The sequence below is a fragment of the Somniosus microcephalus genome, chromosome 5 (genome assembly GCF_052327205.1).
Source record: "Somniosus microcephalus isolate GS21.2 chromosome 5, FLI_Smic_1.0, whole genome shotgun sequence".
NCBI classification, from domain to species: domain Eukaryota; kingdom Metazoa; phylum Chordata; class Chondrichthyes; order Squaliformes; family Somniosidae; genus Somniosus; species Somniosus microcephalus.
Window position 1 is genome coordinate 263,774,471 of NC_140991.1, and position 24,182 is coordinate 263,798,652.

The window sequence follows — 24,182 nt, forward strand, 5'->3', positions numbered from 1 at the left end:
GTGACTATGACTAAGGCAGGTAAGGGGATCCCAGGTGCTGTGCTGGAGGAGCCTCAGCCTTTGCCCTTATCCAACAGGTATGAGGTTCTTGCTGCCTGTGTGGACGAGAGCAAAGTCTGCAAGGTGGATGAGAAAATGGACTACGGCACCATGGTAGACAAGGCCATTAAAGTAGGAGGAGTGAAAAGGAATGTTGTAGTGGGAGGGAACCGTATAGTCAGGAGGACAGATACTGTTCTTTGCAGCCATGACTGGGAGCTCCAAAGGCTATGTTGCCTGCTCGGTGCCAGGGTTAAGAATATCTCATCGGAGCTGGAGAAAAACTTGGATTGGGAGGGGGAGGATCCAGTTCATGTAGGAACCAATGACTTAGGTAGAATTAGTAATGCGGCTCTGCTGAGCGTTTGAGGAGCTAGCATCAAAATTAAAACACAGATCCTCATGGGTAATAATCTCTGGATTGTTGCCAGAGCCACGCTCAAATTGGCGTAGGGACAAGCAGATTTGAAGGTTAAATGCATAGCTGGAAGAGTGATGTGGAAGGCAGGGGTTTCAATTCATGGGGCACTGGCACCAGAGGGCTCTTCCGTTGAGATGGACTCCACTTAAACCGGGCTGGGATCAGTGTCCCAGCAAATCGAATAACTAGGGCAGTAGATGGGGCTTTAAACTAATGTGGGTGGGGCGGGAGCAGTTGGGAGGATTCAGGAAAGGGTAAATTCAAAAGCAGTAAGTGAAATGTCAAGGCTGTAGAGCAGTGATTTGAATAAAAATAAGCAGTGGGACAGAGAGCTTAATAAAGGTATAGGGCATCAGGTGGCATTTAAGGAGATATTTCATAACTTTCAGCAAAGGTTTATTCCAGTGAGAAAGAAAGACTGTACGAGAAGGATGAACCATTCAATGCTAACTAAGGAAGTTAAGGATGGTATCAAATTGAAGGAAAAGGCATACAATGTTGCAAAGATTAGTGGTAGGCCAGAGGATTGGGAAGTTTTTAGAAACTAGCAAAGGATGACTCAAAAAATAATAGAGGGAGAAGATAGATTGAGTAAACTAGCTAAAAATATAAAAACAAACAGTAAGAGCTTCTACAGGTATATAAAAAGGTAGAGAGTAGCTAAAGTAAACATTGGTCCCTTAGAGGATGAGACTGGGGAATTAATAATGGGAAACAGGGAAATGGCAGAGACTTTGAACAAATATTTTGTGTCTTCACGGTAGAAGACACAAAGCATTCCAATAATAATTGATAATCAAGGGGCTATAGGGAGAGAGAGACTTAAAACTATCACTAGAGAAAAAGTACTCGGCAAACGAATGGGACGAAAGGCTGACGAGTCCCCTGGACCTGATGGCCTGCATCCTAGGGTTTTAAAGGAAGTGGCTGCAGCGATAGTGGATGTGTTGGTTGTAATCTACCAAAACTCCCTGGATTCTGCAGAGGTCCTAGCGGATTGGAAAACCACAAATGTAACTCCCCTATTCAAGAAAGCAGGAAACTATAGGCCAGTTAGCCTAACATCTGTCATTGGGAAAATGCAGGAATCCATTATTAAGGAAGTAATAGCAGGACATTTAGAAAATCATAATACAATCAAGCAGAGTCAACATGGTTTTATGAAAGGGAAATCATGTTTGACAAATTTACTAGAGTTCTTTTGAGGATGTAATGAGCAGGGTGGATAAAGGGGAACCAGTAGATGTAGTGTATTTGGATTTCCAGAAGGCATTCGATAAGGTGCCGCATAGAAGGTTACTGCACAAGATAAGAGCTCACGTGTTCAGGGTAATATATTAGACTGGATAGAGGATTGGCTAACTGACAGAAAACAGAGTTGGAATAAATGGGTCATTTTCAGGTTGGCAAACTGTAACTAGTGAGGTGCCACAGGGATCAGTGCTGGGGCCTCAACTATTTACAATCTATATTAATGACTTGGATAAAGGGACTAAGTGTACGGTTACCAAATTTGATGACAATACAAAGGTAGGTGGGAAAGCAGGTTGTGAGGAGTACAGAGTCTGCAAAGGGATATAGATTGGTTAAGTGAGTGGGCAAAAATTTGGCAGATGGAATATAATGTGGGAAAATGTGAGGTTATCCACTTTGGTAGGAAGAAAAAAAATGCAAAATATTATTTAAATGGAGAGAGACTACAGAATGCTGCGGTACAGAGGGATCTGGGTGTCCTCGTACATGAAACAAAGTTAGCATGCAGGTACAGCAAGTAATTAGGAAGGCAAATGGAATATTGGCCTTTATTGCAAGGGGGATGGAGTATAAAAGTAGGGAAGTCTTGCTACAACTGTACAGGGCGTTGGTGAGACCACACCTGGAGTACAGTGTAAGTTTTGGTCTCCTTATTTAAGGAAGGATATACTTGCATTGGAGGCAGTTCAGAGAAGGTTCACTAGGTTGATTCCCGAGTTGAAGGGGTTGACTTGTGAGGAAAGGTTGAGTAGGTTGGGCCTATACTCATTGGAGTTTAGTAGAATGAGAGATGATCTTATTGAAACATCTAAGATTCTGAGGGGGCTTTGCAGGGAGGATGTTTCCCCTCGTGGGGGGAATCTAGAACTAGGGGGCATAGTTTCAGAATAAGGGGTCGACCATTTAAAACGGAGATGAGGAGGAATTTCTTCTGAGGGTCGTGAATCTTTGGAATTCTCTACCCCAGAGAGCTGTGGAGGCGGAGTCAGTGACTATATTCAAGGCGGAGATAGACAGATTTTTGAAAAACGGGAATCAAGGGTTATGGGGAGCGGGCAGGAAAGTGGAGTTGAGGCCAAGATCAGATGAGCCATGATCTTATTGAATGGCTGAGCCGGCTTGAGGGGCCAAATGGCCTACTCCTGTTCCTAGCTCTTATCAGGGAAAAATAGAAAAAAGTTAAAGCTCTATATCTGAATTTGCAACAAAATGGATAAATTAATAGTACAGATAGAGATTAAATAGGTTTGATCTAATGGCCATTATGGAAACATGGTTGCAGAGTGGCCAAGGTTGGGAACTGAATATTCCAGGATTCATGACTTTTAGAAGAGATGTGTAGAAGGGGGAAAAAGAGGTGGGAGGTGATGCAGTAGCCTTGATAAAGGATGGGGTAAGACAGTGGAGAGAAAGGATCTTAGCTCGGAAAAGCAAGAATCGCTTTGGGTGGAACTAAGAAACAAAAAGGGGCAGGAAACACTGGTGGGAGTAGTTTATAGCCCCCCTAACAGTAGTTATAATGTCAGGCAGAGTATTAATCAGGAAATTAGAGATGCATGTAACTAGGGTAATACAGTAATCATGGACTTTAATTTTCATAATCACTGGGCGAACCAAATTTGCCGTAATAGTGCAGAGGACGAGTTCATGGAATGCATTCAAGGTTTTTTTTAGATCATTTATGTCAAGGAACCAACTTGGGAACAGGCTATTTTAGATCTAGTATTGTGCAATGAGACAGGGTTAATTAATAATCTTGTAGTAAAGGAGCCTATGGGGAGCAGTGATCCTAAAATGATAGAAGTTTATGTTGAAGTCCGAAACTAGGGTCTTAAATCTGAACAAAGCAAACTATGTAGATATGAGACAAGTTGGTTAAGGTAGATTGGGAAACTAGATTAAAAGATATGGTAGATAAGTAATGGAAAACATTTAAAGAAATAATTCATAATTCACAACGAATACACTTTCCCTGAAGCAATAAAAGCCCCATTGGAAAATGGTCCAACTGTGCCTAACAAGAGAAGTTAAAGATAGTATTACGTTAAAGGAAGAGGCTGATAACGTTGTCTAAAAGAGTAGTAAGCCTGAGGATTTTAGAATTCAGCAAAGGAAGACCAAGAAATTGATGGAGAGAAAAAAAAAGAGTAAACTAGCAAGAGACGTAAAAAAAGATTGTAAAAGCTTCTGTAGGTCTGCAAAAAGGAAGAGATAAGTAAACGTGGGTCCCTTACAGGCAGAGACAAGAGAAATTATAATTGGGGGGAAAAAGGAAATGGCAGATATTAAACAACTACTTTGTATCTGTCTTCACAGAAGACACACAAATTCTGGAAATCATGGGGAACCAAGGATCTAGTGAGAATGAGGAACTTAAAGAAACTAGTATCGGTAAATAAATAGTACTGGAGAAATTAAGGGAATAAAAGTTGACACATCCCCTGGACCTGATGGCCTACGTCCTAGGGTTTTAAAACAGTTGGCTGCAGAAATAGTGGATGCATTGGCTTTGATCTTCCAGAATTGCCTAGATTCTAGAAGGATCTCCATGGATTGGAAGGTAGCAAATGTAATCACGCTATTCAGGCAAGGAGGGAGAGTGAAAACGGAACTGTAGACCAGTTAGTTTGACATCAATAGTAGGGAAAATGCTAGAATCTATTATTAGGGACATGGTAACAGGGCACTTAGAAAATCATAATATGATTGGGCAGAGTCAACATGGATTTATGAAAGGGAAATAGTGTTTAACAAATCTATTGGAGTTTTTTGAGGTTGTAACTAGTATGGTAGATAAGTGGGAACTTGGATTTTCAGAAAGCATTAAATAAGGTGCCCCACAAAAGGTTATTACACAAAATTAGAGCTCATGGGATTGGGGGTAATATATTCACCTGGATTGTGGATTGGTTAACTGACAGAAAACCGAGTAGGAATAAACTGGTCATTTTTGGGTTGGCAGGTTGTAACTAGTGGGGTACCGCAAGGATTAGTGCTTGAGCCTCAGCTATTTACAATATGTATCAATGACTTAGTTGAGGGGACTGAGTGTAATGTATCCAAGTTTGCTGCTGATACAAAGCTAGGTGGGAAAGTAAGTTGTGAGGAGAATGCAAAGAGGCTGCAAAGGGCTTAAGTGAGTGGGCAAGAAGGTGGCAGATGGAATATAATGTGGAGAAATGTGAAGTTATCCACTTTGGTAGGAAAAATAGAAAAGCAGAATATTTTTTAAATGGTGAGAGATTGGGAAATGTTGGTATTCAGAGGTACCTGGGTGTCCTTGTACATGAATCACAAAGTTAACATGCAGGTACAGGAAACTTTGGTTTATCCGGAGGTTAACTGTCCGGAATGCTCGAGCCACCGGCAAAAATCAGGAGCCGTTTCGTTAGGTTTTTTTTCTTTTCGTTGCTTTTTTTTCACCAGTCAGGCTCTGCAAGGTCTCGCTGAAGCTGTTGCTAAGCTACAGAGACGCTTGCAAGGTACGGCCGACTGTTTAGAAGCTGTTGCAACAGGGTTTGTTGCCAGATACGGAGCTCAAAATCTCCGTATGTTTCAACATTAGCGCTGGTTTGTCCGGCAGTTTTGATGGGACGGCAACAGCTCGGTCCCGTCGGTGCCGGATAGCACACAGTTTCCTGTACATCAAGCAACTAGGAAAGCAAATGGTATGTTAGCCTTTATTACAAAAGGATTGGAGTATAATGGTAAAGAAGTCTTACTGCAATTATATAGGGCCTTAGTGAGACCACATCTGGAGTACTGTACAGTTTTGGCCTCCTTATCTAAGGAGGGATATACTTACCTTGGAGGAAGTGGAACAAAGGTTCACTAGACTGATTCCTGGGATGGGGAGATTGTCCTATGAAGAGAAATTGAGGAGTCTAGGCCTATAACCTTAGAATTTAGAAGAATGAGAGGTCATCTCATTGAAACATATATTTTTTTTTACAGGACTTGACAGGATAGATGCTAGGAGGATGTTTTCCCTGGCTGGGGAGTCTAGAACTAGGGGGTTACAGTCTCGGAATAAGGGGTTGGCCATTTAGGACAAAGATGAGGAGAAATTTCTTCACTCAAAGGGTTGTGAATCTTTGGAATTCTCTACCCCAAAGGGTTGCGGATGCTCAGTCGTTGAGTATTATTCAAGACCGAGATCGATAGATTTTTGGATATTAAGGGATATGGGGATAGTGTGGGAAGGTGGAGTTGAGGTTGGAGATCTCCATGATCTTATTGAATGGCGGAGCAGGCTTGAATGGCCTACTACCCCTCCCTGTTTCTTATGTTAATAAGTTAGAATTGGTTACTCTTATTAACTTCCCTGCAAACCAAATACTTGCTAACATACTGGATGGCTAAAGGTGGAAAGGGAGTCTTCAGAACAAAAACATTATCCTTTCAAGAGTTTGGCAGTAGTCATTTGCCATTCCCATTGTTAAATGTCTCTGAATAACGCACCATTTTTTTCTTTTGCCAGCGGCAGTAGTTTACATTTTAGTTCTAGTAATTTAACTGGTATATTTACACTTTGGTAAATTTGAAGTCTTATTGATGAATTTCAGTTTGAATCTCAATCGGGGTAACTTTCATCTTATTTTTGCATTTAGCATTTATTGGTTCAAGGTTTGTAGTGTCATGAGCAAGTCAGGTTGGTAAACCAGGATTGAGAATTGCAAAAATTACCACTGTCCCTTCCAAGTGACCAATGTCCAACCTTTGTTTGTGTTATTTACCAATGCTGTACAAATTTAGAATTGTGAAGCTTGCATCATGGTCAGTGGCAGGGCCTGTTATGTGAACTGATTTGTTTGACTAGAATGGCTGCCCTTGGTGATCTACGGTAAACAAAACTTCAAAGTCCAGTTCTTCCGGTAAGGTGTTGCTGTGAAACCCTTCCATTCTAGCTCCTGACTCTTGGAGGTAACATTGATTAAGCTATGTTTTGTTCTGGCTCCTCCAGAGTTCATACAATCTCCTCACTTCTAGTAAGAAGTGTTCAGCTTTGGGGCTCTGCTTCAATGCCATTTCACAAGGAAGCAAAACTGAAAGTAACTAAACACTTCAACTGATGCAGTCATTGCAAATCTCTGCATTGATTCAGGCAGATTACAAATGCAATTCTGGCTGACCCTTGTTGCTTTTGGTCAGTGAAACTCCCCACATGCATCATAGCACGCCTGCAACAAGTCCGTGCTGGGATAGCTTCATAACAGGGTGTACTTCTGACCTTCGTGTTTGCCATAGCACATAACACAGTGTTCAACATCTCTTAGTGGTGCAAATTTCAGCAGGGAAAAACACCAGCTGTCTGAAGCAACCCTCCAATGTACAACTACTCAACAACGACAACTTGCATTTATATAGTGCCTTTAATGTAGTAAAACATCCCAAGGTGCTTTACAGGAGCGTTAAACATAATTTGACACTGAGCCACATAAGGATAGGTGACCAAAACGTTGGTCAAAGAGGTAGGTTTAAGGAGCGTCTTAAAGGAGAGAGGGGTAGAGAGGGGTTTAGGGAAGTAATTCCAGAGCTTGGGGGCCTAAACAGCTGAAGGCACGGCCACTAGTGGTGGAGTGATTCAAATCAGAATCCACAAGAGGTCAGAATTGGAGGAGCACGGAGATCTTGGAGAGTTGTAGTGCTGGAGGTGGTTGTAGAGATAGGGAGGGGCGAGGCCATGGAGGTATTTGAAAACCAGGATGAGAAATTTAAAATCGAGATGTTGCCAGACCAGAACCAATGTAGGTCAGCGAGCACAGGGGTGATGGATGAATGGGATTTGGTGCGAGTTAGGATATAGGCAACAAAGTTTTGGATGAGCTCAAGTTTACGGAGGGTAAACTCTGACCTTAACAAGTCTTACCCAGAAATGGATCTCATGGTCATATTACATAACAGACAAAATTCTGGAAACACTCAGCAGGTTAGTCAGCATCTGTAGAGAACAAATCAGTTAACATTTCAGGTGTGGACTCCACCAGCACTGAGATTAGAGGAACAGCATTTAAAAATGGAACAGAACAAGGACAAGGGTGAAAAACACACGAGAAGAAAAATGACGGTCTTTATGTTGCCCAATTCTTAAAATTTGACACTGTTGTCCACCATTGTAAATTGCAATATAAAGTGGTTGGAGATGCTGGGGATTGAACCCGGGACCATCACCACTGAGCTACATCCCCACTCATAAGCTGCACTGCTCGAGAGGCAAGAAAGTGTTTATTCTGTATTGTATCTCCCAGACAACCAGGTACAGAAAAGGTGCTATATAAATGCATCTTTTTGTTGATGTAAATGTAAGTACCCAATGATGTCCAGGGTTTACAAAAGGTGTCGGAAGTTTAAATGCTTTGAACAATTAACCCGTACTCATTGACTTCTTTGTCTTTAAGATTGAGACTATCCATTCAGCTGCCTCTGCCACTTCCCTTCCATCCCCTAGCCCACCGGGCCAAACTTCCTCCAAGGTTCCACCCTGCTCCACCCCTGAACTCTCATCTTTCTCCGCTTTCTCTCCGATCTCCGTGCTCATTTTGTCCCTGAGACCCACTTCCTATTCCCACCAAACTGCTGACCACCCAACTTCCTTTTCTGGCTCCCATGCTAGCTGACATTGTTACTGTCCCCCTCTCCCTCAAATCTGCTGTCATCACCCCTTTCCTCAAAACCAACCCTTGACCCCCTCCATCCTTGCAAACTACCATCTCCAACCTCCCTTTCCCCTCAAGTCCTTGAATGTGTTGTCGCCGCCTCCCAAATCCGTGTCCATCTTTCCCGCAACTCTATGTTTGAATCCCTCCAATCAGATTTCTGCCCTTGAAACTGCTTTCATCAAAGTCACAAATGACATCCTTTGTGACTGTGACAAAGGTAAACTATTCCTCCTTGTCCTTCTTGACTTGTCTGCAGCCTTTGACACGGTTGACCACTCCATCCTTCTCCAATGCCTCTCCACCGTTGTCGAGCTGGGTGGAACTGCACTCGCCTGGTTCCATTCTTGTCTATCTAATCGTAGCCAGAGAATCACCTGCAATGGCTTCTCTTCCTGCTCCTGTATTGTTGCCTCTGGTGTCCCCCAAGGATCTATCCTTGGCCCCCTCCTATTTCTCATCTGCATGCTGCCCCTTGGCAACATCATCTGAAAACAGTGTCAGTTTCCACATGTACGCTGACGACACCCAGCTCTACCTCGCTACCTCTTCTCTCGACCCCTCCAGTGTCTAAATTGTCAGACTGCTTGTCCGACATAGTTCTGGATGAGCAGCCATTGTTTTCGGTCCCTGCCACAAACTCCGTTCCCTAGCCACTGACTCCATCCCTCTCCCTAACATCTGTCTGAACCACTCTTTGCAACCTTGGTGTCATAGTTGATACTGAAATGAGCTTCTGATCACATATCCGTGGCATAACTTAGTCTATTTCCATCTCTGTAACATCACACGTCTCCGCCCCTGCTCATCTGCTGCTGAAACTCTCATCCATGCCTTTGTTACCTCTAGATTTGACTATTCCGACACACTCCTGGCTGACCTCCCACATTCTAGCCTACATAAACTTGAGGTCATCCAAAACTCGGCTGCCAGTGTCCTAACTCGCACCAAGTCCCGTTCACCCATCACCCCTGTATTCGCTGACCTACGTTGGCTCCCAGTTAAGCAACGCCTCGATTTCAAAATTCTCATCCTGGTTTTCAAATCCCTCCAGGGCCTCGCCCCTCCCTATCTCTGTAATCTCCTTCTGCCCCACAACCACCCCACCCAGATATCTGCACTCCTCTAATTCTGCCCTCTTGAGCACCCTGATTATAATTGCTCAACATTGGTGGCTGTGCCTTCTGCTGTCAAGGCCCTAAGCTCTGGAATTCCCTGCCTCTCCTTTTAAGATGCTCCTTAAAACCTATCTCTTTGACCAAGCTTTTGGTCACCTGCCCTAATTTCTCATGTGGCTCGGTGTCCATTTTTTTTTGTCTTGCGTTACTATGTTAAAGGTGCTATATGAATACAAGTTGTTGTTCAATGGTGGAGTACTCCGTTGGATATAGAGACCAAATTACATTCAAAGAATGAGAGATTAACTGTGATGTAGAATCATGCATTTGTGATGAATAAGTAAGATGAGACTGAGTCAGTGGGACACATCACTCCTATTTTACTTTAGAATCCAGGTTCCATCTAGTTCAAACTGATGGGATGAATCACCTTTACCAGTATTGGAGCCTATGTTAAAAGCAAAAATTAGTTGTCTTGCTCAGAGACTGCAAGGATATCTGGTGTGGGAACAGGCAAGTTTTGCTGGTGCAGTAAGAGTGCTCGTGCCAAGTAGCAGTAGCTTTACATTTAGTTTGTGCTATACCAGCCCTCAGGCTGCTTTGTTAGTGGGTGTCCACAATGGGGGAAAAGTGTTCCAGCCACAACACTGCTTCATGAACATAAAGGCTTTACTAACTTAAGTTCAATTGTTTGAAATTCAAGCTCCATTTTTATTTACATTCCACTATGTAGAGTAAGTTTTGCATTTACAATTGCAGACACTTCACAAACAGCTGTTAATACTTCAGTACTATCCCTTTGAACACTTCCTAATATATTAATTGCACAAATTGTTTTAATCATCACTACAGGAAGTCCCAGATCCAATTAGATGCTTTGTTACTCACTGGAGCAAAGACCCTTGGACACAGATGGCTTACAGCTTTATAAAGGCAGGGGGAAGTGGTGAAGCTTATGATATAATTGCTGAAGATATACAAGGAAAAGTGTTTTTTGCTGGTGAGGTAAGTAGATCATTCCAAATGCGACTGCCGCGTTTCTGAATACAGAAAACTCTTATCCAGCACCGACGGGACCGGCGTGGTGCCGGTTGATCAAAAAGTCCGGATTAGAGAGGTATACTTACTAAGGTAAGAGCCCCATACACGGCCACTAATATAAAGCAAAACTTACCTGAACCTACTCCTGAATTGTGCCAGTTGAGAAATTTCTGGTTATTTTAGGTACCGGTTAAGAGAGTTTCCTGTCATGTATTTTTTTAATCATTTGTTCTCTATTGCATATTCCTAGTTGCTCTGAGAAGGTGGAAGGGTTGCTGTGAACAAAATGCGTCCCAATGTGATATTCAATAAATCCGTTTAGTCATTGCTTCCTTGTGCTTTTTATTGCCAAGTTAGTTTGGCAGTTTCATTGGAAAAAAAACCTCATTGGTGAAAATAACATTTCACCAAAGATCCACATACTACTTCATAAACAAATCATAATTAACCCAATCCAGATGTTTTTGGACTTCTGAATTACATTTTGTCTAGAATTCAGCTTTGAATTGGTCTATAATAAAACCAGGTATTGGTTGTGTATAAGAAATTATTGCTAAAGCAAAATGGGAGACTTTGGCTTGAAGGGTATTTAAACTTGATTTTTTTCCCCCACTGAATCCAAACATGCTGGTCAAATTTTAACATGCCACTGAAGAATGTGGTAACTTAGAAACCCAAGTAACACGTACACACGGGGGGGGGGGGAGATGAGGGAAAAACATTTACGCAGCGAGTGGTGAGGACCTGGAAAACTCTGCCGGTGGAAGTGGGGAGATACAATGTTTTTAAGGGAAGACTGGATAGGCAGTTGAGGGAAATAAACTTGCAGGGCTACAGGGATAGAGTGGGACTGACTTTCACCTTTACTTTGTTTTTGTTCGGTTTTAAATGAGATGATTTCTAGTGCTCAGACTTGAGGTCTACTCTAATTCCCTACCAGCAAGTGGAAATATTTCAGACTTTGTATAGCTCCGTGATTAGAAAAATAAGTGAAGCAATTACTAAATTTAAGAAAGAAAACTTGCATTTATGTAGCACCTTTCACATCCTCAGGACCTTAGTACTTCATAGTCAACAAATTACTTTGAAGCAGTCACTTATGTAGGCAAATGCAGCAGCTAGTTTTCATACAGCAAACTTCCAGGGCTACTTCAATTTTAGCATTTTTTTTTGCTAAATCCTAATTAACAATGCTGTGGTCGATGAGCTTGGTAAACATACACTTATGTAATTCGTCTGAATTGTGAAGAGGAATTATTCCATGGCTAGGATTTGGCTAATAAATGGATGGATTACTTTTCAACTCCTGCATCTGTACAAACTTCTGTTAATTTTTACTTCAGATTCCCAGTATCTCTCGTGTTTTGCTTTGCCTATGTAAACTTGTCTCATATCTTCCTGCCAGTAGTGGTGTTCTACTTCCTCAGCTTGTTTCTGTCTAAACTCCTAGATTCCAACCAGCTCTACTTGCCAAAGGGCTGGAAGTTTTGCTAATTAAACTATAATAAAATTAAAGTATTAGTAGCCGATATGCAAAATCTACCACCCTCTGATTGTGATGTACTTTTATCTTGACCTTTCAAAAGGTCGTATTTCACTGAATTATTTTCTAATGTTGATATCCGTAAGTGTTTTTGACTACTTGAGAAATATTTCATTAACATCTCCCAGGCATCCCGTCAGGTTTAGGGTCTCCCTCTTTTCAAACGCTGCCAGACTTGGTGTATTTACCACCCAACCGTGTTGCCATTCTGTGCTACAGCATATACAAAATTGTCCTTAAACCAATCTGCAATTGGATGCTTTTAAGATTTGTCTTTCTTTATATAGATTTAGTAAAATGTGTATCAAGCAAACCAAAATTGTTCCTGTAAACTGAAGTGTGCAAATGAACAAGTTAATATGTAATTGAACAGCTGAACCATGAAAAGTGATCATACATTCAGTAATTTTAGGCTGATCTAAAACTCTCCTCCCCCAAAAATTATAAAGGCAACTTCCAAAATACTATGATCATACAAATTGCAAGTTTAAATGGTATGGCCACTAAATCTGAATTTAGATACTGGCTATATCGTATAAATACATCCAAGTCAAAAGAAGAGAAAACCTCATTCATTTAACCAATGAGAAGTTTAGACTAATGTCACTGGTTTATACTCCATATTTAAGTTTTTTGACATGCATTCTTCAAGCAGCAGCACTTTAGATGCTGTGTATTCCTCAAGCTAATGTTGGACAATACCTGTATAACAAAGCTATGCATAACTGAAATGCATTACTCCTTTACTAAGGATCTTACTATAGGTCAAATGCTTTATGCACACACTTTTTCTAAACAGAAAAAACCATGATGTATACAGCAACACTGTAGAGGATACAGTTGGCCAGAGTAAACAGATCTGTTGGCATCTGAAGAGATATGTTTCAAGTCAAAACCCTTAAATTGAAAGACTGGCAAAGGAACCTTTTTAATTATAACAATCTTTCTCTTCTGATGCTGATTGAACTGCTCTGCAATTAGATTGAATTTCTAGCATTGCTAGTAGCTTTAAATAAAGTAACATCTTTTGAAATGTTTATTTAAAATAGAGATGAAATTAGAAATGTCTTTATATTGCCTGGCCAGGAGCTGGATAGGTTGAAGGGAGTTGATCGCTTAACTCTCTAAGGTGCTGGATTCATTGTTGCTTGTGCTATTCTACCTTAAATGACCGTAATAAGTTTGAAAGTTTTACCAAGTAGAACATCATAATTTTTAAAATCCTGATTTGAATAATATGAAAGTATTTTTCTTTTAATACAGGCAACAAATCGACACTTTCCACAGACTGTTACAGGGGCATACCTGAGTGGAGTCAGAGAAGCAAGTAAAATTGCTGCATTGTAAATGAAGATTTTCTGTTATGTATAACTTTTTGTTAAAGGCACTAAATGAAAATGCTGTACATATGAAAGGTATTGCTAAATCCCATATAGGTAGGTCTCCCAAGCTTTAAGGTCAAGGATGAGGATTTTTGCAGACCAAATACATAAGAAATCTGGTGTTTAAACCAAAGTTTGAATAACATGGAGTACGAATAAATGTCACTTCTAAAGTTTCAGCAAATATTTGTTGTACAAATACATAATGGTAAAAAACCCACAACTTTGGGGGAAAAAAACATTTTGACCAAGGCATGACGCATTAATAGAATACTCTATGTTCAGTTCTAATACACAAGTGGTGCAAAACTTCCTTCAAACTAATTTATTTTATATCAAAGATAGCTACTGAACAGGATTCACAATACTGTAGATTTTAAATAACCTCTCCACATTAACAAGAGGCTGCATGGTTAAAGAGCCACCAGCTTATTCATAAGATTCAAACTATTCAGTTCCTTCTTGCAATTTTTGCTTCATAGAATTAGTAGCTTTTGGATTCTAGCAACATGTTACAGTAGTTGCTGCAAAAACTGACCAGGGAAGAGTGGAAATGACATGTTGGACAAGGATTAGGTTTCTGCAGCAAGTCTAAATTCTATAGATTAGTATCCTTTCTGGAGCCAGTGACTTTCTTTTAACCAATCCTACTGGTTAATTGTTTTCAGTCACCCACCAAAAGAATATGTGGGCACTTAAAACAAATCAGGTATACTATAATTCATTTTAAATGTCCACTCTAGCTCAGTGAACTAAGAATTAGAGGGTAAAATATTCAGCTCGTTTCTTCCAGAATACATTTCTAATTCTGACAGCAGTAACCATTAAACAACTTACCCAGATAGAACAAATCCTCCTAGTTTTTGATGGCATTGAGTAGTTCCATAATGCATCAGAAGAGACTGCGCTAACATCTCTGCATCTAAGCTTTAAACATGGGCAGATCAAGGTGTGAATTACAGGAAACTTTCTGCTATCCGGAGGTTGAATGTCCGGCAGCTTCGATCGAACGGCAGAAATCAGCAGCCGTTTTGGTTAGGTTTTTTTTCTTCTAGCATTCTTTTCACAGGCAGGCTTGGAAAGCGTCTTTGTATCTTAGCAACAGCTTCAGAGACGCTTCCAAGCCACGGGCCGAGTGTTGACAAGCTGTTGCTAAGCAACAGTCTTTGTTGTCAGATACGGAGATGAAAAGCTCCTATCTGATAACTGACGCGGGTCTATCCGGAAGTTTTGAGGCAACGGCAGCAGCTCGGTCCCATGGGTGCCGGATAGCAAAGTTTCCTGTATGTAGTTTGTCCAAAATCAATCGGGTTTTCACACTGTTTGCAAAGCTCTGAATTCCATGAGTGGGACAACTTTTTTAAAGAAACAAAAACTAGTGTTGGTAGTGGATTTTGCTCAATAAAGGATTTGCCTTCATATTATTAAAAAAAACCTTGTGAACCATGTAACAAGATTGATACTGCCTTTTACTAATCATCAACCTGAGCTCTCTCTTTATCTATTGATTGTAAAGTGTACAGTATTTGAGATAAGCACGAGGATAATTATCCTACTTTAACATGGACAAAGCTCCTGAATCTTTGATTTTATATAGTGAAGTATGGGATTTTATAGATCTGTATTTTAAAAGTTGTTTAAAAATCCTGTACATAATCTGATGTAAATATCTGGTTCATTTTGTTGTTGGATCACCACCTTTTAAGTATATGTGCTACCTGCAAATGGAAAGGAGTATTGGTACAGAGTTGAATTCTGTTGAGCATGAGCCGTTATGCCAGTTTGTTGCCTTTGTGATGCAAGGTAGGTAGGGTAGTTTTACTTTATTATAAAAAGTGAATGGACTAAATTAGTCTCATTGTAGTGACATAAGCATTACTGAAAATCTCAGGTACTGCATTCTCAACAACTTCCCTCATGTTCCACTGGTCAATTACACTAGACTGAAACAAACTTCTAATGTGTATTGTGAAATAGTTACCTCACCCATTTAATTTTGTAACAAGTTACAGAAGAATTCTTAAACCAGTTTTACTGTAAGTCAGTCTCTTGAATGTAGAATGTTCCATTCAGTACAATTCACTATCTGGCAGTGTGTGTGTTTCAGGTCCACTTCAAATCTGGGATCAATATACAAGATACTTGCTTGAAAAATCACTTAATTTCTATAAATATTGCCCAACAGTGTATTGAACTCACATCTATAGAGTTTATTATACAAGGACAGAACCTCATTTCTGCATGCAGTCTAGAGTAAGTTGTCACTGTACTTGGCATTGAGTAGACCACAATATCCAAGAACACTGTACCTAAGACTGGTTTGTAGTCAAACGGGTGCGACTGTAAAATCTGGTCAACCTATGTTAATTTTTGGATTAACAACGACACTATTCTAATATAAAGTAAAATACAATTCTGGTTTGCATAATTGTTGCAACAAAACTGCTCACAACTGAATCTCCAGTCTACTCTTAATTCAAAGCTGCTTATTTCAAATTCTATGATGCCATTTTTTCAGCACTGTTAAAGTTGCTTAATTCAGATGATTGGATTTAAGCACAAACTGAGTAGACTGTAAACACTAAAGGAATTCAACTAGTGGGAGCTTCCTCAGTGTTAACACTTACAAAAAATTGTTTTAATGTAACTCAATTCATGTTCTGAACATTTGTTTTCAATCATTTTAAATGGGCTTGCAGCAAGATGGATGTTCTACTTTGTACTTTTTCCATTGGAAAGATTACTTTCTGTAAACCAGTAATGGTTATGATCATGCAACTGTTTATATAAAGTACTCATTAAAAAAAACTGTCTTTTCTTGTGTACAAAGTAAGTTTTTATTTTATCTTGGAGCTGGGGTAGTTAATTGTTCTGCAGGCAATCCTCAATACAAGTTCTATAAAATAAGAACTCAAGCTACAGAAGTATACATACTGCAAAAACTTTCCCCTTTTACAAGATTAAAACCATGGCCTTGCTCTGAAAACATTTAAATACAAAACAAAGATCAAATCAAAGTCAAAGATAAAAATTAAACTGCTAAACAGCAAAAGATACAGCACATGCAAATGTGTAGCAACTTAAAGCTAAGGGAGAGGCTAAAATATTTTCCAACTCATTTAGCTGGACTCTAGCTGGTGAGAAATGAGACATGCCTAACCACCATAATTATAAAGTAATTATTTACTGGGTAACTTATTCACAACTCAATTGATTCAAATGTATACTTTCATAAACAGGTTTTAAAAAGCTAGTACAGTACTAGAAAATTTGACAACAGGTAAAACTTCACTAAAAGTCCGATCTATAGCTATATAAGCTGAAACCAGGTTGAAAGATGTTAAATTTACATTGGCTTACAAGACTGATTCTACATAAACCCCACATACATTTTCATTTGTGCTGGTGTTAAACAATCCCATTTCTCAATCCATAGAACATAGTAGCAGTGCCTTCTTAATATTCCTTTGCTGGTTTCTTTGAACCAGGACAGTTTCATCACGAAATCAACTGTAAAATAAAATGTTTACAAAATCATTGACAGCATCTAAAAAGCTCTTATTTATAATCCTTCTATCTATTCTACTAGAGTGCGCATTCCTATGCCAAGTGATGCTAATTTAAAGTTCTGATACCAAAAGCAAGCCTGTACTTTCCCATTACATTCCCTGTTGTGCATATCTAAAGCTTGCATACTTAAAATTTTATAACTTGATTTACTAAAAATATAAAACTTTTTTTAAATCAAGGGTAACAAGCAACATTCCATCGCATCTGATCTAACTACAATTTCAACCACCTAATGACGAGACAAAGGTCTGTCTCACTGTTCTGATTTATACGAACTTCACCTTAACTAGCAGTCATACTTTCATTCAATTCCCTTCATTTAAAGACCACCCACTTGTGTTCAAGAGTTGGGATGAAACAGATAAATATAATTTTCCAAAATTCTTAATGGGAATGGTCATAATAATGTTACCACTGTTCAGAAAGGAGAATTGTGAGACCACAAAGCCACACATTCAAAGGAAAGCAGTTCTCTCTTATCATGGGTTCTATCACTAACTAATGGAAATAATCACTATTGACCTTCAAGTCTTTGCAGAATATTCAATACATAACTAATTTATCCTACGCAAGCCTCTCCCCTGCACTGAATGCAGCTCCAGTTTTCCTTAATTCTCTCAACTATATCCCCTCATCCCTGATCTCATCCAACATGGAGCTGCAGTCAGAGTAAATCAAGTATATTATAGGAGATTTGGACCTTCATAAAGGTTTAATGTGTCAAATAAGGGGCTTGTGAAAATTCAAGGTATTAAAAGGAAAATGAGCAGCAGAGAAAACAGGAACAGAATGTTGGCTTCACACTGGCAAAATGTAGTTAATGGCACCAAGAATGATCCTAATTGTAAAGGAGCTGAGCAAAGGTTAGAACTTGAGAAACAACTTGCATTTGTATAGTGCCTTTAACATAGTAAAACAAAATTTGACAGATGACCAAAAGCTTGGTCAAAGCAGTAGATTTTAAAGGAGGGGAAGCGAGAGAGGCGGAGATGTTTAGGGAGGAATGCCAGAGCTCGGCCTAGGCAGCTGAAAGCATAGCTGCCAATGGTGCAGTGATTAAAATAGGGAATGCACAAGAGGATTGCAGAGATCTCAGTAGAGCTTGGGGGAGGAGGGGCAAGAAGATACATTGGTTAGGTTACAAGAATATTGTGCAGTTCTGGGCATTGTAGATTCACTTGGATAATTTCAGGGCTGAGAGGATCTAGTTAATGATGAGACTTGGAAAAACGGGAGCTGTATTTAGCTTAAGGGGTGTGGGAGAAATCCGTGTTGAAGAATTTTTATGGGCTTGAGCGGGTAAATAGTGAGTATTTCCACTAGTCAGTGAATCAGTACAAGGTGAGGGGTTTGAACTGCTTCAACAGTCAGTTTGACGATATGCCAGGTCACTGACTTTTTGATAGTAATTCTTGAAGTGGGCGTGGCTTTAATATAGAACCTATAAATCACAGGACTGGAAAAATCAGTGATCCAAATGGGTATTCCTAAACTTCAAAAATTGAATTGCCAAAAAAAAATCTATCCACCTCTCATCTTTGGTATCCCAAGGCGTTCACTTTCTACTGTATCAAGTCCTTTCTACATACTGATGCAGTGCTATAAAGCTGCAACCAAATTCATACTTTACTGAAAAGCAAGAAAAATGTGGACCGTCATTTTCTGAAGTGAAACGCAACTGAAATTTCATACAAAAAAAGTATGGATTTAAACCTGTCCAATGTACATCCAACTAGTAGGTGGTTAAAGAATAACATTTACTCAACCTGCCAGACAGAGATATATGAGAGGGGAATTTATAATCAGGTAAATGTTCAAGTGGACTCCGCACCAAATTATTCAATGCTGATTCAACTCCCAAGGTACAAGAGTTGCCAAATGTATGATCAGACTTTCCAGGTCCTTTTCACAAATCTCAACAGGATGTAGACCAAATGCTACAACTTATCAGTGAACTGGGAAACAGTCCCAAAACCTGAAAGTAATCCAGGGCAGCTAGGATATTAACTCCACAATGTCCTGACAAATTTAATCTTTTTCACTTGGCATTACATGCTTTTGAGAAAAGAAACTGTACTTGAGTTAGGCAAACCTTCATGAGCTAAGCTAGCAAATGAAATGAAGCTCAAGTATAGAAACAATTTGGTTTATTCTGCTGATCCAGTATCTCAAATTTGGGTGGTACTTAGAGCAAAGAGGACTGAGTGTTTTTTCTTAGTTGATGGGATACCACTAGAATAACTAGGTTCCTCAGCTCAGGCCTTATAATCTGGGTACAACAGTAAGTTTGGCAAGCCCTCTCAAAAGCTTGTAACTGCGCGACCCACCTCCTGCTCTCTTGACCCTATTACAGGAAACTTTGGTTTAACCGGAGGTTGTATGTCCGGAAACCTCGCTCTACCGGCAGAATTCACCCCCCGAAAACAGCGCCTGAGTAACCAGCAATGTTGCCGGTTCCGAGTCCGAGTCTCCAACGGTTGCCGAGTTAGTCAGTGGGGGTAGTTCTACAAACTGCCACTACTTGGCCTCTTGGCGCCAGCGGAACTCGGAACACCTCAAACCCTGCATCAGGAGTCTCACTCTCTGTGGTAAACCACTTTTATCGTTCACTATCGTTACAACAGTGTGAACAGTGATAACTATAGTGTATCACTATACGAGGTCGCCTCTTGTCACGCTGCTATACCTGGGCTGACCACTGCTGACTCCGCCCATGACTCCACCTACCTGCCCAGGTATAAAGGTAGTCGACTGGCTGGCATTCCTCCTTGTTGTATCCGATCACCCACGAGGGTGGGCTCTGTTATTTAGCCAATAAAAACCTATAGTTACTTTCTTAACTCGTCGCTTTTCATTGGATGAATTGATAGGTATATCAATTTTATTGGCTAAATTTTAAAATGTCGACACTTGAGCAGTCAAACGACCAGCCAAACGCCCAGCTACAACAGCCACAGCAGCCGGCCTGGCTGCGAGCCCTCAGACCACCGTACCTGGACCTAAACCCACAGGCAGCAAACTCAGCCCTCGACTTCGAACACTGGCTGAGCTGCTTCGAAGCCTACCTGGGAGAATCCGGCGTGCCTCAGAAATCCATGCTAAGAGTTCTGAACGCCCAAGTGAGCCCTAAAGTATTCGCACTCATCCGGGACCTTAAAACATACGAGGACGCCATCAACCGGCTGAAAAGACAGTACCAAACCCCGGTAAATTCCATGTATGCCAGACACCTCCTAAGATCCCGCCCGCAACAGCCAGGAGAGCCCGTGGAGGAATTTTTACGGGTGCTACAAGCACTCGGCAGAGACTAACTTTAAAGCGGTAACGGCGGCAGAAAATACTGAAGACAATGTCCGCGATGCCTTCGTGAAAGGCCTGCGGTCCGACTACTCACGGCAAAGACTACTGGAAGCAAGGGACCTCGACCTGGACAAAGCTGCAGCCCTCGCTCTCTCTCTAGAGGTGGCCCATCGGGACCTCGAGGCATACTCAAGGTACTGTAACTCGCGACCCTGGGACTTGGGACCGACCCCGATACCCCCCGCAGCAACCCCCCTGGGACCTACCTCAGCGTCCCGGACCCGATCGAGACCGCCACCCCCGGTACCGGCTCCGACATCGGACCCCCGCGATCGGGCCGCCGGCTGCTTCTTCTGCGGCCAGGCGAAGCACCCGAGGTCGCGCTGCCCAGCCAGGAACTCTACCTGCTCAAACTGCATGAAGAAAGGCCACTTCGCTAAGGCCTGCAGAGGTGGATCATCAGAGGCAGATCATCAGAGGCCAGCAGTGCCTCATGCGAGCTGTGGGGGCGGCCATCTTCCTTCAAGGCAACAGCGGCCAGCATCCCCACGAGAGTCATGGGGGTGGCCATCTTCTCCGCCATTTTGTCCAACCTCGTGGGAGACGCCATTTTACCCACCACGCCCGACCGCCACCGTGCCTCTAGACCCGACTACCGCAGACTACAACAACTCGCTCAGCTATACACTAGCCTCCGTCACACTGGACCAGGCCCGCCCGCATCACCTGTCCAAGTCGATGATGGACATCAAAGTAAACGGCCACGCCACGACCTGCCTGTTCGACAGCGGGAGCACGGAGAGCTTCATCCACCCAGACACGGTGAGCCACTACTCCCTCCCTGTCCTGCCAACGCGCAACCGGATCTCGATGGCATCGAGGTCACACGCCACAGACATCAGCGGCTACTGTGTTGTGACCCTGTCGGTTAAGGGTACGGAGTATAAAAATGTTAAACTCCTCGTCCTGCCCCAGCTATGCGCTGCCGTCCTACTAGGCCTAGACTTCCAATCACGCTAGCATACGGCGGACCCCTCTTCTGATCTGCCATTTTTTGGGGTTCCAGTACAGTACTGTGTGTCTCCAACGCTGTTGCAACTCATTGGACTGCATTATGGAAATCCCAAAAGTTGATCCAACCAAAAGGAAGAGAGTGGTGTTAACTTTAAAGCAGAAAATTGATATATGCAAACGACTAGAAATGGGAGCGAAGAGTATGCACATTATGAAAGAATTCAAAATCGGTTCGTCAACAATGTACGACATCAAAGCGCAGAAGGATAAGCTGCTCAAGTTTTATGCAAGCTCGGAGACATCTAAGAGTGTAGAGAAACGGCGCACGCTTCGTAAGCCTAAGCTTGAAGAGCTGGATACCGTGCTTTATGAGTGGTTTGCTCTGAAGCGTTCAGAGGGTGTTCCGATTTCCGGACCCATGCTAATATCAAAAGCGAAGGATTTTTATGCAAAGATGGAGCTCACTGACGAGCGTGCTTTCTCTGATGGATGGCTATCGTGCTTCAAGGCACGGCATGGGATACGACGACTCGATGTTTGCGGGGAGAAGAAATCAGCTGATCACAACGCCGCAGAAGAATACTGCGATTATTTCAATCGGATTGTGCAGCAACATGATTTGTCGCCAGCACAGCTATACAATGCCGATGAAACGGGCTTATTTTGGAGGTGTTTGCCAGAATCAACACTTGAGGCTAATGCTTCAGGTTACAAGAAAAATAAAGATCGTGTAACCGTGCTAACATGTGCAAACGCTGCTGGATCACACCGGGTTAAACTTCTCGTCATTGGGAAGTATAAAAATCCCCGTGCATTTAAAAATGTGAGGCACTTACCTGTTGAGTACAAAGCTCAAGCAAATGCTTGGATGGATAAGGAAATCTTTTCAAATTGGTTCCATCATACTTTTGCTCCATCTGTGAGGGAACATTTCCGTAGAATAAGGAAACCTGAAGATAGCAAATGCATTTTATTGCTGGATAATTGTAGAGCCCATCCGCATGAATCCGAGTTGGTTTCTGGAAATATTTTCACCATTTATTTGCCACCAGATGTAACTTCTCTCATACAACCCATGGACCAGGGCGTTATCCAAAATCTCAAGTGTCATTACAAGAAAGACTCCCTACGTAGACTGATAAGCCAAGATGACAGTACAGATACTATTCAGGCATTTCAGAAGGAATACAATCTTAAAGATGCCATCTTTAATGTTGCATGTTCCTGGAAATTGGTGAAAGGTCACACTTTGAGACAAGCCTGGTGCAAATTGTGGCCTTCTGTAATGTTTGCTGAAGGTTCTTCAGAGGAGGAATTTCGTGGGTTCAATGTTCGTCCGCGGAAGACTGCAGTAATGGAAATGGCTGACATGGTGAAAGATGTAGGCCCAGCAAACTCTACATCACCTCAGTGAAAGTGATATTGAGTAGTGGGTTGATGCCGATAGCAAATGCACAACAGCAACTTCTCTAAGTGATGATGAAATAATGGAGAATGTTTTGAATCCAAGGAAAGAAAAGGAAAGTGAGATGGAAAATGAAGACGATGAGATTTCTGAAGTGAACAAGATTTCTTGGGCTAAAGCTGCAGCAGATCTTGCTTCATTCATCAAATTTGCTGAAAGCCGTTCTTGCTATTCTGCCCAAGAAGTTATGCAGCTCCATATTCTGCAGTCTACCTTTCTGCAAAGAAGGCAAGAGTCCACTAAGCAAGCAGACATCCGGGACATGTTTAAGAAAACTTCCAAAAGAGTTGGAGCAGTGGAAGTGCCTGAAGAATCTGTTGAAGTGCATGATCCTGATGAACCAGTTGGCTTTGAATAAGTGTACAGTCAACCACCGTACAGTATTTTATACTGTACTGTACAGTCGTTTATAAGTTTTGTTTTACTGTTAAGTTATTAAAGAGTTATGGATTACCATCAACTGGCAGTACTGTACTTCATCAAGCATCTTTCACCATCCATTTAACACAACATTCTGTAGGTGAGTACCCAATTACTGTATATTGCACATTTCTTGATTTTTAAATTTTTCTTAGTTAAAAACAGCCTGGGTAGATAATCCGCTCACCACTCCGGAACTTTTGATAGATCGGCATCACGCCGGTCCCGTCGATGCCGGATATCAGAACTTTTCCTGTACCACAAAATTGACCACCCAACCTGGCCTTCATGCTGGCTGATAGTTAACTGTTCCCTCTCCTCGGGTACTGCCCCCCCCCTACATCCCATCAAATCTGCCGTCATCATCCCACTTCTGAAAAAACCCACACTTGACGCCTCTGTCCTTGTAAATACCATCCCCATCTCCAACTTCCCTTTCCCCTCAAGTCCTTGAATGTATTGTCACCTCCCAAATCTGTGCCCATCTTTCCCGTAACTCCATGTTTGCACCCCTCTAATCAGGTTTCTGCCCTTGCCAGAACACACGTCCCTTATCAGTCACGAAACACATCCTACATGACTGCCCATGGTAAGCTATCCTTGATCTGTCTGCAGCCTTTGGCACAGTTGACCACACCATCCTCCCGAATGCCTCTCCTGGTTCCATTCCTTTCTATTCAACCATAGCCAGAGAATCACCTGCAATGGTTCCCCTTCCTGCTCCTGCACTGTTACTTCTAGAGTTCCCCCAAGGATCTATCCTCAGCCTAGTCCCATTTCTCATCCACATGCTGCCCCTCAGCAATATCATCCGAAACCAGTGTCAGGTTGCACACGTATGCCGACAACACCCAGCTCTACCTCACCACCACCTCTCGACCGCACCTCTGCCTTGAATATGTCACGCTGCTCATTCAACATCCAGTATTAGATGAGCAGAAATTTCAGCCAATTAAATA

The 24,182-nt window shown here is 41.7% G+C and overlaps 2 protein-coding genes across 6 annotated transcripts in view; one reads left to right on the top strand and one right to left on the bottom strand.

The window, feature by feature from the left end:
• Window positions 1–16,271, top strand: part of kdm1b (lysine demethylase 1B) — a 115,111-nt gene extending 98,840 nt beyond the window's left edge. For both annotated transcript variants that reach the window (XM_085988912.1, XM_085988913.1), the window contains exons 20-21: window positions 10,341–10,493; window positions 13,336–16,271. In XM_085988912.1, the coding sequence (XP_085845038.1) occupies window positions 10,341–10,493; window positions 13,336–13,419 (237 nt within the window). In that variant the 3' untranslated portion in view covers window positions 13,420–16,271. The remainder of the gene's footprint in view (window positions 1–10,340; window positions 10,494–13,335) is intronic.
• dek (DEK proto-oncogene) overlaps window positions 16,268–24,182 on the bottom strand; it is a 66,650-nt gene continuing 58,735 nt past the window's right edge. For all 4 annotated transcript variants that reach the window (XM_085988915.1, XM_085988917.1, XM_085988914.1 and 1 more), the window contains one exon: window positions 16,268–16,964. In XM_085988915.1, coding sequence (XP_085845041.1) covers window positions 16,953–16,964 — 12 coding nt within the window. In that variant the 3' untranslated portion in view covers window positions 16,268–16,952. The remainder of the gene's footprint in view (window positions 16,965–24,182) is intronic.